Raw genomic sequence first — 13,537 nt, 5'->3', positions numbered from 1 at the left:
TACGTATGGAAAAGATGCGTGATTAAGGAGTCACAATCTCACCAGTAAACCTCTGGCTCGGAGACTGCTCGCTGGTCAGGCTGCCCTCCCTCCTCGGATGCACTCGCTTTGACATTTTGTGATGACCTGTGGCAGGGAGACGCACCCTTTTCAAACAGTTGCGTGCACTTACCAGATTAAAGATGATTAATTGTACCAGGTAGTTCCTGCTACATCTTAATCAAATACACCAAATCAGCAACGCTGCTGCGCAGATGCTATTTGGAGCTGGAGCGGATTTTTTTTAACTCTCACACACTCCAGTCTGAGGATGACAAGCCTAAAATATCAGCAGTAAGAGTCTGAAGTATCCGAAAGTGGAGCGATGGCAGGTGAGGTTCCTGGGGCACCAGTGCCTCTTGCTGCCGGAGGAGGAGGAGGAAGGACCCGCTCTGCTGTTAAAAGCCCAACCCCTGAGCTGGAAAAGCACCGTCCTTACCTGCAAGGCCCCGCGGCTCGGCTTTCCAGGGCGCGTGGGCAAGCGTGACAGCAAACACAACCACACACCCCCTTGGAGAGGGGAGACAAACCACCAACAGCCTCTGACCGTAGAGTATTTTGCATCATTTATTTAAATACCTATATTTATGCATTTACAAATTTTCAGAGCTCTGTTTGTAGCTTTTTTTTTTCTTTTTTTTTTTGTAGACAGTATTGCAGAGAAGTTAGCTTTTGTAAAATGAGGTCCATGTATAAAACTATGCAACGGCCTGGAGGAAAAAAAACACCAAACAAGTTTCCTTTCATACTCTCTAGATCAGAAACCAAAGAAAGTGACTGAATGGGGGGGGAGCGGGAGGGGTGGGCCAGACCAACCTCAAACCAGTGGCTCTCTCACAAGCATTACATATGTTAGTGCTCTGCTACAGTCCTAACGGGATAGGTCATGTTTCAGTTGGTGCAATGCCTGTTTGCTAAAGCTTTAGCAGGCACATAGGTCTCGAATGAAAAAATAAAAAGGAAAGGATCCTACACACTGAGAATGCAAAGCCTGGACAGCCTCGTGATCGGTTTCAGGTGTCGTGGCATGAAATGCCCGTAGGAGACTGCACCAACTCACCGGTAGTGCATCCTCATCCCAAACTTCGTTTTGCATAAAAAGTTCCCTTTAAGAAATCTTAGCATTTAAAAAACCTGGTATCTGAGCTCTTCTAGCCTCAGTACTTTGAAGAAGTCACTTGAAAAATACCTCCTGCTTTCCCTGTTTGGAAGCTTCGAAGTAACGTTTTGCTTTAATTGATACCAATTTAACAGCTTACGGATTCCCAGTGTTATCTCTGGGAGGAAGAGGCAACAGATATGGCATCGCAAGATATTTACACACATGGTACAAAAATGTCCAAGGGTATGAAAAATCAACAGTAACACAATTTTGCAGCAGCCTCATTTACACCTGTAATTTTATACCATTTATTACATTGTACTAACACACCAGATTCAAAGATGTGCACTCCCTTTAGGACATTCAGGAGTTACAAATATATTGTGATTGCATAATTCATATTGCACAATTGTATAAAAACATAAATACTAGCTATTCTATTTTTTTTTAAATACAAAATACATGTCACATAGTCAAATATTCTTTTCAAGTGCAATTCAGGTGCTCTCTTTAGTCCTTCCAAGAAAAGGCAATTTTGATAGTTTTGGCACAAAGTTTAACTTCTGTCCTGTGCCAACAGTTCTAATTACAATACGTATGCCCGAAACTTTATATAGTAGCAGTCATATACATATAGTATAAAAACAGGTTATTTACAAAATGAACCGAACGTACACAGAAGCAACCTCAGTGGTCGGGTCTGAGCTGTGGGTCAGCAGGACTCGTGCCGTTGCGAGGGGCGAGCGGCCCTGCTGACTTATGCCGGTTGCTGCGGGTTCACATTCATGGGCGGAGGGTGTCCTAGGAGACCGATGCGCTGTTTCTGCTTCCTCTGCTCCGTCATCTGGAAAATTAAAAAGTTTGCTCATTAGGGCCTAGACGCTTCCTGTGCGTCAGCTCGCCGAAGGACCCGGCGCTGCCTTCTGTGGTTAGCGTTTACTCTGAAACCCGCTTTCTACAAATAACGCTCCTCTGTCCGCTGTGCCAAGCGCTAACAGATGAGAGAGGCAACTACAGCCCTGTTTCGTGCACTCATCGGGGACGTCCATGAACTTGCTCATGCGGCTGACTACTGTTTTGCAAGAAAAGAGCTCGGGAGAGCCAGGCGGCCAGCGCGAATTAGCGCAGAGAGCAGCTCGCAGAAACCTCCCCCGGTAGAAATTCTTTGTAACCGGTCCAACGTACGAGGCAGACGAGACGCAGAGGGCAGAAAAAAGGGGCGAGCCCTCAAGTCAGGCTGGGAATACCCTTGTCTTTGCTGGAATAGACTCGAGCGCTCCCACTCTCACAAGGAGCGAGCCAACATCCCTCTCCATCTGCCAAAAGCCAAGACGCAAGGCAGGGACGGGAGGTTAACCACCTCACTGCCAGACAGCCAAATCTTTGCCAACACTTCCCATCAGATAAAATAACGTTTCTCCTGATTAGTGCCATCATGACCTGAAAATGGATAATAATTTTTTATTAGCCGATACTGAAAAATGGCCACAATCCCTTTCTTCATTCTCTTTTTTTCAAACCTTGAGAGGTTTCTGACAACTTGCATAAGCTGACACGCCACGTAGGGAACAGCTCCGGCGTGGGCAGGGTCTCCAGCAGCGAACAGCTGGATCGCTGCAGGCGCTCCCCACGGCTCCCTCTGCGACGGCATCTCAGCTTCGGAGGAGCCGAGACGTGGGATGGCTTGCAGCAGCCGTGCCAAGGAGGATGCCAGGACAGCGCCTCATCCCTGGACCACCGAGGCGAGGGGAGCCCAGCGCCGCTCCTCGGGCACCCGGGCTCCACCGAGAGCCCCCGCGCCCTCAAAGCAACAGGCAAACGCACAACCATGCCACTGCACGTGATCCGTGGCGGCACCAACAGTGTGCATGAGCAGCCGCGCTCACATCCCGCTTCTGCTGCTCCTTCCCTTGGGCTGAGCACACCTGGCTGTGGTAACAGGCACGGGTGTGCCGGGGGAGGCTGGTCGGCTCACCAGGACCCCATCGGCGACTCTGGCAGCCCGCCCGTGCACCGGAAAACCTGGCAGACTTGCCCGATAAAGTCATATTTCATTCAAGCATAAGATACAATTTAAAGTACTTTTCTTCACGAGAATTAACCAAGTTCCCTGGAATGCTTGTCCTGTAACGTCTGCATCCACAATCTAATTTTTTCAGTTTTCAGGTACTTAATGACAAATGTCAGCCAATATAATTGTTTGTGGAAGTAACTCCAGGAGAAGGGAGATAGCGTGCTCACACATTCGGATAATTTGTAACATGCACTTCACAGAATCCCTAAGGTTGGAAAAGACCTGTAAGACCATCAAGTCCAACCATCACCCCAACCCCACCATGCCCACTAAACCATGTCCCGCAGTGCCACGTCCACACCTTCCTTGAACACCTCCAGGGATGGGGACTCCACCACCTCCCTGGGCAGCCTCTTCCAGTGCTTCACTGCTCTCTCAGGAAAGACATTTTTCCTAATATCCAGCCTGAACCTCCCCTGGCGCAACTTGAGGCCATTCCCTCTTGTCCCATCACTTGTCACTTGGGAGAAGAGACCAACACCCACCTCCCCACAACCCCCTTTCAGGCAGTTGTAGAGAGCGATGAGGTCTCCCCTCAGCCTCCTCTTCTCCAGACTGAACAACCCCAGCTCCCTCAGCCGCTCCTCATCAGACTTGTGCTCCGGACCCCTCACCAGCTCCGTCGCCCTTCTCTGGACACGCTCCAGCACCTCAATGTCCTTCTTGGAGTGAGGGGCCCAAAACTGAACACAGCATTCGAGGTGCGGCCTCACCAGCACCGAGTACAGGGGCACGATCCCCTCCCTACTCCTGCTGCCCACACTGTTTCTGATACAGGCCAGGGTGCTGTTGGCCTTCTTGGCCACCTGGGCACACTGCTGGCTCGTATTCAGCCGGCTGTCGACCAACACCCCCAGGTCCTTTTCCGCCGGGCAGCTTTCCAGCCACTCGTCCCCAAGCCTGTAGTGTTGCATGGGGTTGTTGTGACCCAAGTGCAGGACCCGGCACTTGGCCTTGTTGAACCTCATACAATTGCCCTCAGCCCATCCATCCAGCCTGGCCAGATCCCTCTGCAGAGCCTTCCGACCCTCCAGCAGATCACACTTGAATGTATTTGTTTAAACACTCCAGTTTTAGCGATGGTGAATAGCCTTCCCGTCCCCGGCGCAGCGTACCCTGGCGTGCTGGGGCAGCCGGCCCGGGGCTGACCGCAGGTCTGGAGTTCGTTGTGGGAGAAGGAACTGGTCCAAAGAGGCAGTTCTGGGCAACCTCCAAAAGGCCCCTCCGTGTCCCACGGGCCGTACAGCACTGCGCAGACCACTGCTTTCGCTCACGCCAGCCGTGTACAATTACACTCATTTAACCACTTAGGAAAGGACTGAAATACGGTAATTCCTCATGAAACCCTAATTAAACTCAACCGCAGGCTGGTGCCTTGCTCCTTGCCTGACCCAAGGGAGGCAGAACTGTTATTTTACCTTTCCAGGAAGATGACTGCAGCCTCCTGAGGACAGGTCGCACCTTCCCGTCCTCTGCACCACGCTTCTGGAGGTCTGTTTTCACAAAAGGCTTGTAACGCTTCACAGGCAAACGGGAGCAGGAGCAGAAGGGTCTTCCCACAGCTCTCCCGTCTCGGACACACACGCAAGCTACTCCCCTGCTGAACCAGCTGGGACTTTTTAAAACTGTTTTCTAAGGTAACCCACAAGCTGGAAACGCCAAGAGGCAACGAGGACTTAATTTTAAAGTTTACACTAATTAACTTCACTGAGTAAACTAAGAGCCACGATTTCACACAGCCAATAACCTGATTCAGAGGACACATGAAATAAAAATGGAAAGAAAGAAGAACACTGAAAAGGGACTGTAACAGATACTTTTCATGCTGTGTAGAAAAAGGGATGGTGCGCCCTGACGCAGGGGCATGTAGAAGACACGCCTTTTATAAAAAAAGGGAAGAATAAAGCAACCGAGCGTAAATCAGAGAGAGAAATGCAATTGCAATGTTGACGCAGAACGTTATTAATCCTGCATGACGCGTAATGCTTCTCTAGAGGGCACAGGGCTGCAAGATGGAGCAACTTTAATCTCTCTCACGTTTACCTGGAGAGTGAATCTCTTGCAAAAGCTTTACAGCTGCAGCAACTGTACACCTGGGCCTAAAAGGCAATAAAAGCCACGCACAACGTACTGCAGGGGAGCTGTCGGCTACTGGAGTAATGCTGACAGGATTAAAAAATGAAACCAAGGGGCCTGAAGTTCATCTGAGTCAAGCTGGACTTTCTGATAATCGCATGTGCCTGCACAGACGCACGGTGCCTCGTTCCAAAGGTTACGTGTGATTTGGAGTTAACCCCAGGACCGGGAGCAGGGCATGTGCGAAGTGCACGAGCAGGACACTGACCATGCAGGCACACACGGAAACGCCAGCCTCTGCCCGCTGTGCTGCTTGCCAGCCCGCTCGAATAAAGCCAACCTGGGCGGCAGCTCCAGCAATGAGTCACGTTTGCGGCGACGGAGGTCCCAGCTGGTGCGAGGGGACCGTCCCGAGCGAGAAGCCAACGTCTATTAGAGATGCCTCACGCTTACGGACAGTGCTGGAAAGGACTTCTGGATGATTACATCCAGTCCCCTGCTGCTGCAGACAGTCGTGGTGTAATCTTTTTGCCCAGAATTGAAGTGATCAAGACTTTAATGGCTCTTGGTGCACTTCTTCGTGAAAGCAGGCATACTGGATTTCAGTTTCTAACCATTGCAGTCTCCAGAAACCTAACGAGCTTGAAAAGCAAATGAATGAGAGGTTTTCCCTTTATTTAATTACAAGAAAATAAATACAAATAAAAGTTCCCTGAGTTAGTTCCTTTTCCTGGAGACAGTTCCTGATCAGGAGGAGGGATATACTGGCTTTGTCACATAATTGGAGCATCCTGCAACTTAAGCAGCGCTCTCAATACTGGTACTTAGGGGAATTCCTAAAAGCTATCACAACATTAATGAAGCTGGTTTCCTCTTTTGCTTTTACAGTCAAATAGCTCCCTAAAAGCTAAATCCTTCATTCTTCTTTTCACAAAGAGCGAGAAGGGTTTTTAGTGCTTGGTCAGCCAAGAGCTGCAAGCTTCAGAAATAAACGCATTCTGATCCAGAGCTGGCTGCGGCCGATGGAAAGACTCCTGGCGACTGCAGCCCACTTTGAGTCAGACCCTTCAACTAGAAGACGTAAGACACATGTTTCAAGATAATTGTTTCCAGGCAAAAGAGCAAAACCACTACCCGGCAAGTATTAAAGCACAGACAAAAGAGCAACTGCCTCTGTCTCCATCCTCAAAACCAACTAGAGCAAAGGGGTCCATGGCAGAGTGTCTGAAAACTAATTACAGCCAAGAGCAGCAAGGTCTTCTGCTCCCAACCCTACACGTTAATCCCTTCCTTGTGCTCCATGGGGTGGCGGGTAAAAGGGCCTGGCTCCACCAGAAATGCAGAGCGTGATCGGAAGGACAGGGAGCCGGGATCTCAGTCAATACTGGCTTCCAGAGACTTATGTCTCCGTGAAGATAACTGGCTTACAGAGAAACCTGGCCAGCCCAGAGCAGAGATGGGAAGCAGGAATCCGATTAGTATTGGAGAGAGTTGTGCCAACTGTGCTGCAGTAGGCAGATCGCATCTGAAAAGATAACAAAGCAAATCTGTAGGCCATTTCTGCCCCAGGCAATTCCATCGACTGCCCCGGGATACCATCGTGTGCAAGTCAGCAATTAATTTTATCCAGTGCCAATATCTACATAAACTTAACTAATTGAACCATCTGGCTCAGTTTATTAATCCATAAAGATAAGCACCTAGCCACTTTGCCGCCACAAACAGCTCCCACCATGGCAGGCAACAGCATTTTCCCTTTTACTTCCAGTTAGGCTGTAATCCATACGGACAACATGAAATAAAGCCCTGCTGCCTCTGTGGCTTTCACACAGCCATCGCTGGGTTTGGGCTGGGAACAATCCCCACGATCCCCTCGAGCCCCAGCCAAGCCAGAAGTTAAGGCAAGTCCTCAAACTCTTGCTGCAGAAAAACTGCTGCCTGGAAGAAATACTCGGAGATCTGTGCAGCGTTCCTGTGTTAAGCAGCAGCAATACATGCCGCCATGCAAAATATTTCTGTGGGTCTGTCTGTCTATGCTGCAGTCTAAAGAGTGACAGCAGCCAAATTATCACTGCACGGCTAATGCCGCTCTAGCACGGAGGAGGCCAGTGCAGGCTAACCACCCAAGTATTTCTCCAGCTTCTCAGTGGGTTTTGAGGTCCACGCAGCAACACAGCACTTCTATCAATATCACACCCTCTGACTTACAGGATCCTGCTAAGGTCTTAGGGTTAAAACCCGTAACAACAACAACAATACATACATACAGGCTCCCTGCGCCAGCGAGGACTGATTTCAGTTAACTTCAGCTTTGATTTTTTTAATGCAAGTTTTCCCTTTCTGGAGGTGGCCGCTTTGGACTACAGCGGCTCGGTTCGCACTGCCAGGCAGGTCAGCCGGGGTACGGGGCTTTGGAAGGACATGTTGTTTGCTCACTTCGTTCCTAAACACGAGCTACTTTAGAAAAGGTCTTCACGGGGTTTGCAGAAGCCACGGTGCTGTAAAACACCACTTTGTACAACAGCCTTGCAGGACCTTTGTCCTGCCCGTAGCAGTGTGTGGCCGCACGTTCGCAGCTCTCCCTTACCTGATCTTTAAGCTCTGACAGCTGGCCAGAGAGGTTGGTCACAAGCTTCATGGTGGACTCCAACTTCTCCTGCAAGTTCCTCAGCTCATTCTGCTCTCCTTCCGAGTCGCTGCTCACAAGCGACATGGCCCGCATCCGGGGGAACCAGTCCAGGTTTCTCTCCTGAGGAGCAGACACGAGTTCGCAATTAGCGTTTGCCAACCGAACACCTGCACCCGCGTGGCTGAGTACCGACAGACCTTTAATGCCACGCGGGGACATTCCTCAGGTACACCAGCTCTGTTGTTATTTTCATTTGCATCTTACTGGAAAGCGTGCAAAAGTGCCTGCTAGAGGCGGTGAGGCACTTCAGACATAACTACTCAAAATTAAGGCTGCTTATGGTTGGCTTTTCCTTTCCAGCCACTCACTCCCCAGCCATTTCTTCTTCAGATACACTTCAGTGTAAGGCAGGAACACCGGACACTAAACCAGCCCAGATTTCAGGTCTGGACAAGCATTTTCCCGGGCTAGAAATCTGCTGCCATCTTATAGTCTTTTAATTTGTGTTTGTTGAAGATTTTCTGCTGGTAAAGCTGGTTTGCTTTTTTGGTCAAGCAAAGTGTGGCTGTGCTTTCTAATGAAAGAAACCACGTTCTACCTGGAACTACTTTCACAGCTGAAATACTTCCCTTTTAATGAAAAGGAAAAAAGAAAAAAGGAAAAAAATTCATATTCTGACTGGTTCATTCAGGCTAAAATGTGGGACAGACTAAGTTACAATGAATTGCTTACAATAAAGTTTTCATTCAGGCATAGAAATTCTCTAATATTCCATGTTTAAGTTACCATCAGGAACTTCGGTGGACAGGTGCTCAGTTTTATTAATATGTACACAGAGGCTCACACATACGCTCACGTACATGCCAGTGACGTTAAAAATAAAAGCAGGAACGGAATAGAAAGCCACAAAAGAGGAGGAGGGGTGCATACCGCATCTTGACACCTTAAATTTCAACACCAAACTGGTTTCCTATCTAGTCTGGTTCTCCTCCCACGCTGGAGATACTCTCTGAAATGGAAGTTAAACTAACGCTGGATGAGATAAGGATGTGTGCACTCTCACAGGTGACTCTGCAACTGGTAGTATTTTAAACAAACCTGATGAAACGGTAATAGGCTACTGGATTAACAGTATCCCAAACCAAAGATCGATCAACATCACTGATTAACAGCGACCAAAGTTCGCCCCGCTTTGCAGGCCAGGCTCTTTGCTGGGCTCTCTCTCAAACCTATGGCTTATTTTTAGGGCACTCTCTTTGGCTTTTTGCCATTCCCTGCCTAAATCTCTACCTCGAACCCCTTCCCCATGTCTCTGCTCCCTGCTCCACGCTCACTCATTCCCCGGAGCATCCATCCTGCTTAAATCAGGGCTGTGCACCTCTACAGAGAGTTAGTCACGTCCTTTCTGCAATTTGGATGCGATGCCAAGATTCCTCATCTTAAATTAGTTGCTTCTGATCTGCTTGGAGTTTGCTATTGCCGAGATTAAAAGGCAGAAAGCAGGTCCTTTCCCATGCAGCGCACCACAGGATTCCCACATGATGCAAAACTGCCAGGAAGGCTTTTTATTCCTGGTCTCTGTTTACAGGGCAGATGGTTTCTGCTAATAAAAGAAAAAAATATATGTACAAAAAAATATGCCTATATCGAGACAAGTGCCAAAATATTTTGGACTTTAGGAAACGACAGTCCCGCAATTAAGATTTAATAGTGGTAACAGGGAACATTTCACTGCATTTTTCCAGCAGTAGTAGAACACTCGTTAGGGAAGAGAGGGCAGGCTCGTCGCTTGTGCTCAGGTCCAGCACCTCCACCCCGAAGTACTTCCCTTCCTCACCCTGGGAAAACAAACTCAAACAATCGCTATTCCCCTCCCTGCTCTCCTCCAGGCGAGGGGTTTCCAAGGACAAGGCAAATTAGACTAAAATGCAGTTCATATTCACAGGTTCGCCTGAACCCTCAGGCCCACCTCCTGAGGTTTCCAGGCAGACGCAAGAGCAGAGCCCTGAAGCTCCTGCCCACCTCCTGCCCATTCCTCACTTGCTGCGGAAATACTGTTATTTGACTCGTTCCCAACATTATTTGACTCGTTCCCAACGAGGCGAGCGTTCCAAGCCCATCCCCAGGGCATTCCCAGGCCCCATCCTCGTGAAGGATGAAGGGGACGAGGGGAGCAGGACCTGGAAACACCAACCTCTCCCTTCCTGCAACATTTTATTAATAAATACCCCAAACTTTTTCTAACGTTACTTTGCACTGTAAGCAAATGCTGTAGCTGCTGCAGAGGTTGCAACGTGATGATTACAGGCGGGGAAGGTGACGGGCAGTCTCGGATGGTGAAATCAAGCCAAGCACTACAGCATTGCTGCTTCTGCAGGCTCGTCAGAAGTTTCATACTCACTGGTTTTCTGAAAGCCCCAGCTCTTGAAGCCACTTGACTATGGGAAATCTTGGCTTTCACTTGAAAAAACAACAAAGTGCCTCTCTAGTTCTCATGGCGATAGTGAATGATTAAAACCAAAAATGCCCCATGTGAACTCTGCAAGCTGAGAAAGGAGGCAGCTAACGAGAAGGAGACAAGACTCACGGCCCCCTGGGCAGTCTCCGGAGCTGCGAGGATAGGACCCGCTTCCGAGCCTGGAACTGGCAATACCCCTGCTAAGTCCTGACCCATCTGTGAAAGAGTTAACGGGGGCACCTGGACACTGTCTGTGTAGAGACAGGCTTAGGGAAGGACCTTACATCCCTTTGCCAACCCCTGTCACGGGGCTGGAGCTAACCCGCGCTCCCGCTCAGGTTTCATGTAGCTTGTTGGCACGACTCCTACCCAAAGTTTGCCTGCAAGTGTCCAGCTGCCACCCAGCAAGAAATAAGGGGATGTCCACCCAAAAAGCCTGGGCAAACACCCTGAGGGGAGGAACCGTGGGGACAGACGTGCAGGTAAAACAGGCACCAGTGCTCACTGACCCATGGTGGCTGCTGTGAGCTCGCCGGAGAGGGCAGCAGGGACGCTGCCAGCACACAGGGGCACACCTCTTCCTCCTCCTCCTCTCCGCACACACAATCCTGCACCCCTTCGCTCTGGCTTCGCATGGGAAACCTTCAGCCTGCTCCTACAACCCCCACCAGCACCGCAGAGAGAAGCTGGAGAGCCTGGATGTGACCAGCCTGCTGAAATGCAGGCTTCTGCCCGAACGCCGGTCCCTTGGGCGGGGGGCGGGCGTGTTTTCTTTGAAATAAATAAATAATGATGCCTCAAGCAGAGACGGTGAAAACGGAAATAAGCAGGAATGCAGAAAGGTCAGTCGCTGACAAGCCCGCTGGGCCGGCGTGCGGCAGCCAGCCCGGCTCCCGGCCCCGCGCCTGCCAGCAGCGCTGCCTCTGCAGAGCGCTTCTATTCAAGGTTGAATAAAAGATTTATATCTTGATGATCTAGTTTTCTGCTGAACTTTAACTGAACACCGGGGTGTCTTTAAAGATACAGCCTTACATCTTTCACTGGGGGCTCGGTAGCCTTTTAGAGGCACTACGCGAGCCGTGAAGGGAAGGGCTCCCCTTGATCCTTTCCCTGGCTGTCCCTCGTCCCGCTGCGCGCCCTCCCGGCTGCTGGCACCTCGCATACCAATGCAGTTATGCACTGTCTGCTGTGGTCCTCCTGCAAGCGGAGGCACCGGGATCCTGGTGTGCAGTCAGCTCCCTCTTCCCGTCACAGTCGCAGCTTCCTCTGCTTCAACAGACGAACTGACTAAAGCCACTGACGGAAGCTGGCTAACCGCAAGTGCTGGGTTTCGGGTTAGCTCTTTTCTAGGTAAAGTTGGAAAAGTCCCTCTTGTAAAGCAAATATCATTAAATCTCAGACATGGGGGCGATGCTGACCGTCCACGATTGGAAATTTGAAAAAAGAGGAAGCGGCGCTGCATGATGCAGATGCAATTCATTCTGAGAAGCGCCCGCTCCTCCCTGCTTCTGCCGAAGAGTTTATTCTAAGAAAGGTTTCTGAGGCAACCTCAGTGCGAGCCGTGCCAAGAGATGCATTAGCTCCGCTCCTCGGGCAGGAGGCGGCCGCTAACGGCACAAACCGGGGCTCGTCCTCGCCTTCGGCACCAAGTTGCCGCTCCTCTTCTGGGTCTCCATTTATTCAGCTACCGCTGCGCCTAACATTTCCGGGGTGCTGAAGGGCTAATGCCATGCTCGCCAAAATAAATCCCTATAGCCTGCCATCGGAAGGCTGCCCAGCAGCCGGCATTTAGTAGGGGAAGGTGGCAGCAGCAAATTTCAGTTTCTGTCATGTGTCATTAAAAATCATACCCATAGAGCTAATAAAGAGCTTTGTGAAGCGCTTTGAAAATGAATTTTTTTGTTTGTTTGTGGCAAGATGAAACTCCTCTTGGTTCTTTCTCGTGCTTCCTGGAAAAAGCCCCATGTCAGGTTCTCTCTCTCTCCTGCAAAGGGCTGACCATCACTTCTTCCACACCAAGCTGTACTTCTCCCCTCGCCATGAAGAACGGCACTCGATGGTGCTCCCCCTCCACACCAAGAGCACTTTCAAACCCTCACATCCACCGTGTCTTTAAACAGGAGGCTGGTGATATAAGGCTAATGATAAAAAAAAAAAATCGCCTTTTTCACTGTTTCCATAGATTAAATACCTAAGCGGCTTTTGTGCTGGTGCAGAGCAGGGAACCTGGAAGACCGACACAGTTTCCAAAGGTGGGAGATGCCACATCCCTGTATGAAATGATCCCCCTGCACAACCCAGTGACAGTTCTGCCGCGGGCAACTCACTTCAGCTGAGCGTTGTGTTTACCAGCGGTGACGTTACCCCACGCCAAGCATCACCCAGCTTGACGCGACTGAGGCGGACAGCCCCGGTGGGAAGCCCTGAAGGCGATCTCCTTACTCTCGCAGAAAGGGCAGTGCCGCCTCTCCGCAGCAACCTACTTCGGGCTGTTTGGATCTACATTCGAAGTAGGGCGTGTTACACCACCATCAGCTGGGCAGGACAAAACGATTAAGCGTGCAAAGGCTGAGCAAACAGCTGCTGGTGGCGATGGCTGCAGTCACCCACCTAGTCTTGCACAACGCATCCGGCGGCACAGCCCGGGTAGCCCGTGGAGCACCCTGCGGCACGGGGTCATGGGCTCCCCGGCACCGCCGGGCTGGAGGAAGCGGCAGCGATGACTCAGGGGACGGCCGCCTCGCCCCAGCCCCGGGCCACCTCCTCGGCACACACGGCCCCACGGGGCTTTTCTGCCCGGGCCAGCGTTGCAGACCGAGCGGTTTATTTTCCCCAGCGCGTCACCCTCGACAGTTTCCAGGTGGAAACCTTCCCCCTCCCTCCCGGGTGCGCGCTGGCAGTGCCCCAGCAGCAAGGACACGGCGCCCACCCTGCAAGCTGCTTTGGGATCCACTGGTATCCCAACACGTCATGCAAACAAACCATTACACAGAACTGGGCTGAAGCCTTTGCTTTTCTTTTCACCCGCCCAGGCCCTTTTTCTGCCACACGCTCGGCCAAAGTGAAACCTTTGACTCGTCAGTGGGGATGCTGACCTGGTATTCCCAGCACGGATGCCTGCCCAGGTGGTTTATCAGGGGAAACCAAGAACTCGGCCAC

The 13,537-nt window shown here is 50.7% G+C and overlaps 1 protein-coding gene across 2 annotated transcripts in view; it reads right to left on the bottom strand.

Annotated features, from left to right (window-relative positions):
* Positions 1-850: 850 nt before the first annotated feature.
* The window catches only part of ITPR1 (inositol 1,4,5-trisphosphate receptor type 1), a 167,338-nt gene continuing 154,651 nt past the window's right edge, over positions 851-13,537 (bottom strand). For both annotated transcript variants that reach the window (XM_059823204.1, XM_059823205.1), the window contains 2 exons: positions 7,879-8,040; positions 851-1,985 (listed from right to left, as the gene is read on the bottom strand). In XM_059823204.1, the coding sequence (XP_059679187.1) occupies positions 1,899-1,985; positions 7,879-8,040 (249 nt within the window). In that variant the 3' untranslated portion in view covers positions 851-1,898. The remainder of the gene's footprint in view (positions 1,986-7,878; positions 8,041-13,537) is intronic.

The sequence above is a fragment of the Gavia stellata genome, chromosome 12 (assembly GCF_030936135.1).
Source record: "Gavia stellata isolate bGavSte3 chromosome 12, bGavSte3.hap2, whole genome shotgun sequence".
Classification (NCBI taxonomy): Eukaryota; Metazoa; Chordata; class Aves; order Gaviiformes; family Gaviidae; genus Gavia; species Gavia stellata.
The sequence above is the reverse complement of the archived record's forward strand: the minus strand, read 5'-3'. Positions and strand labels throughout refer to the sequence as shown.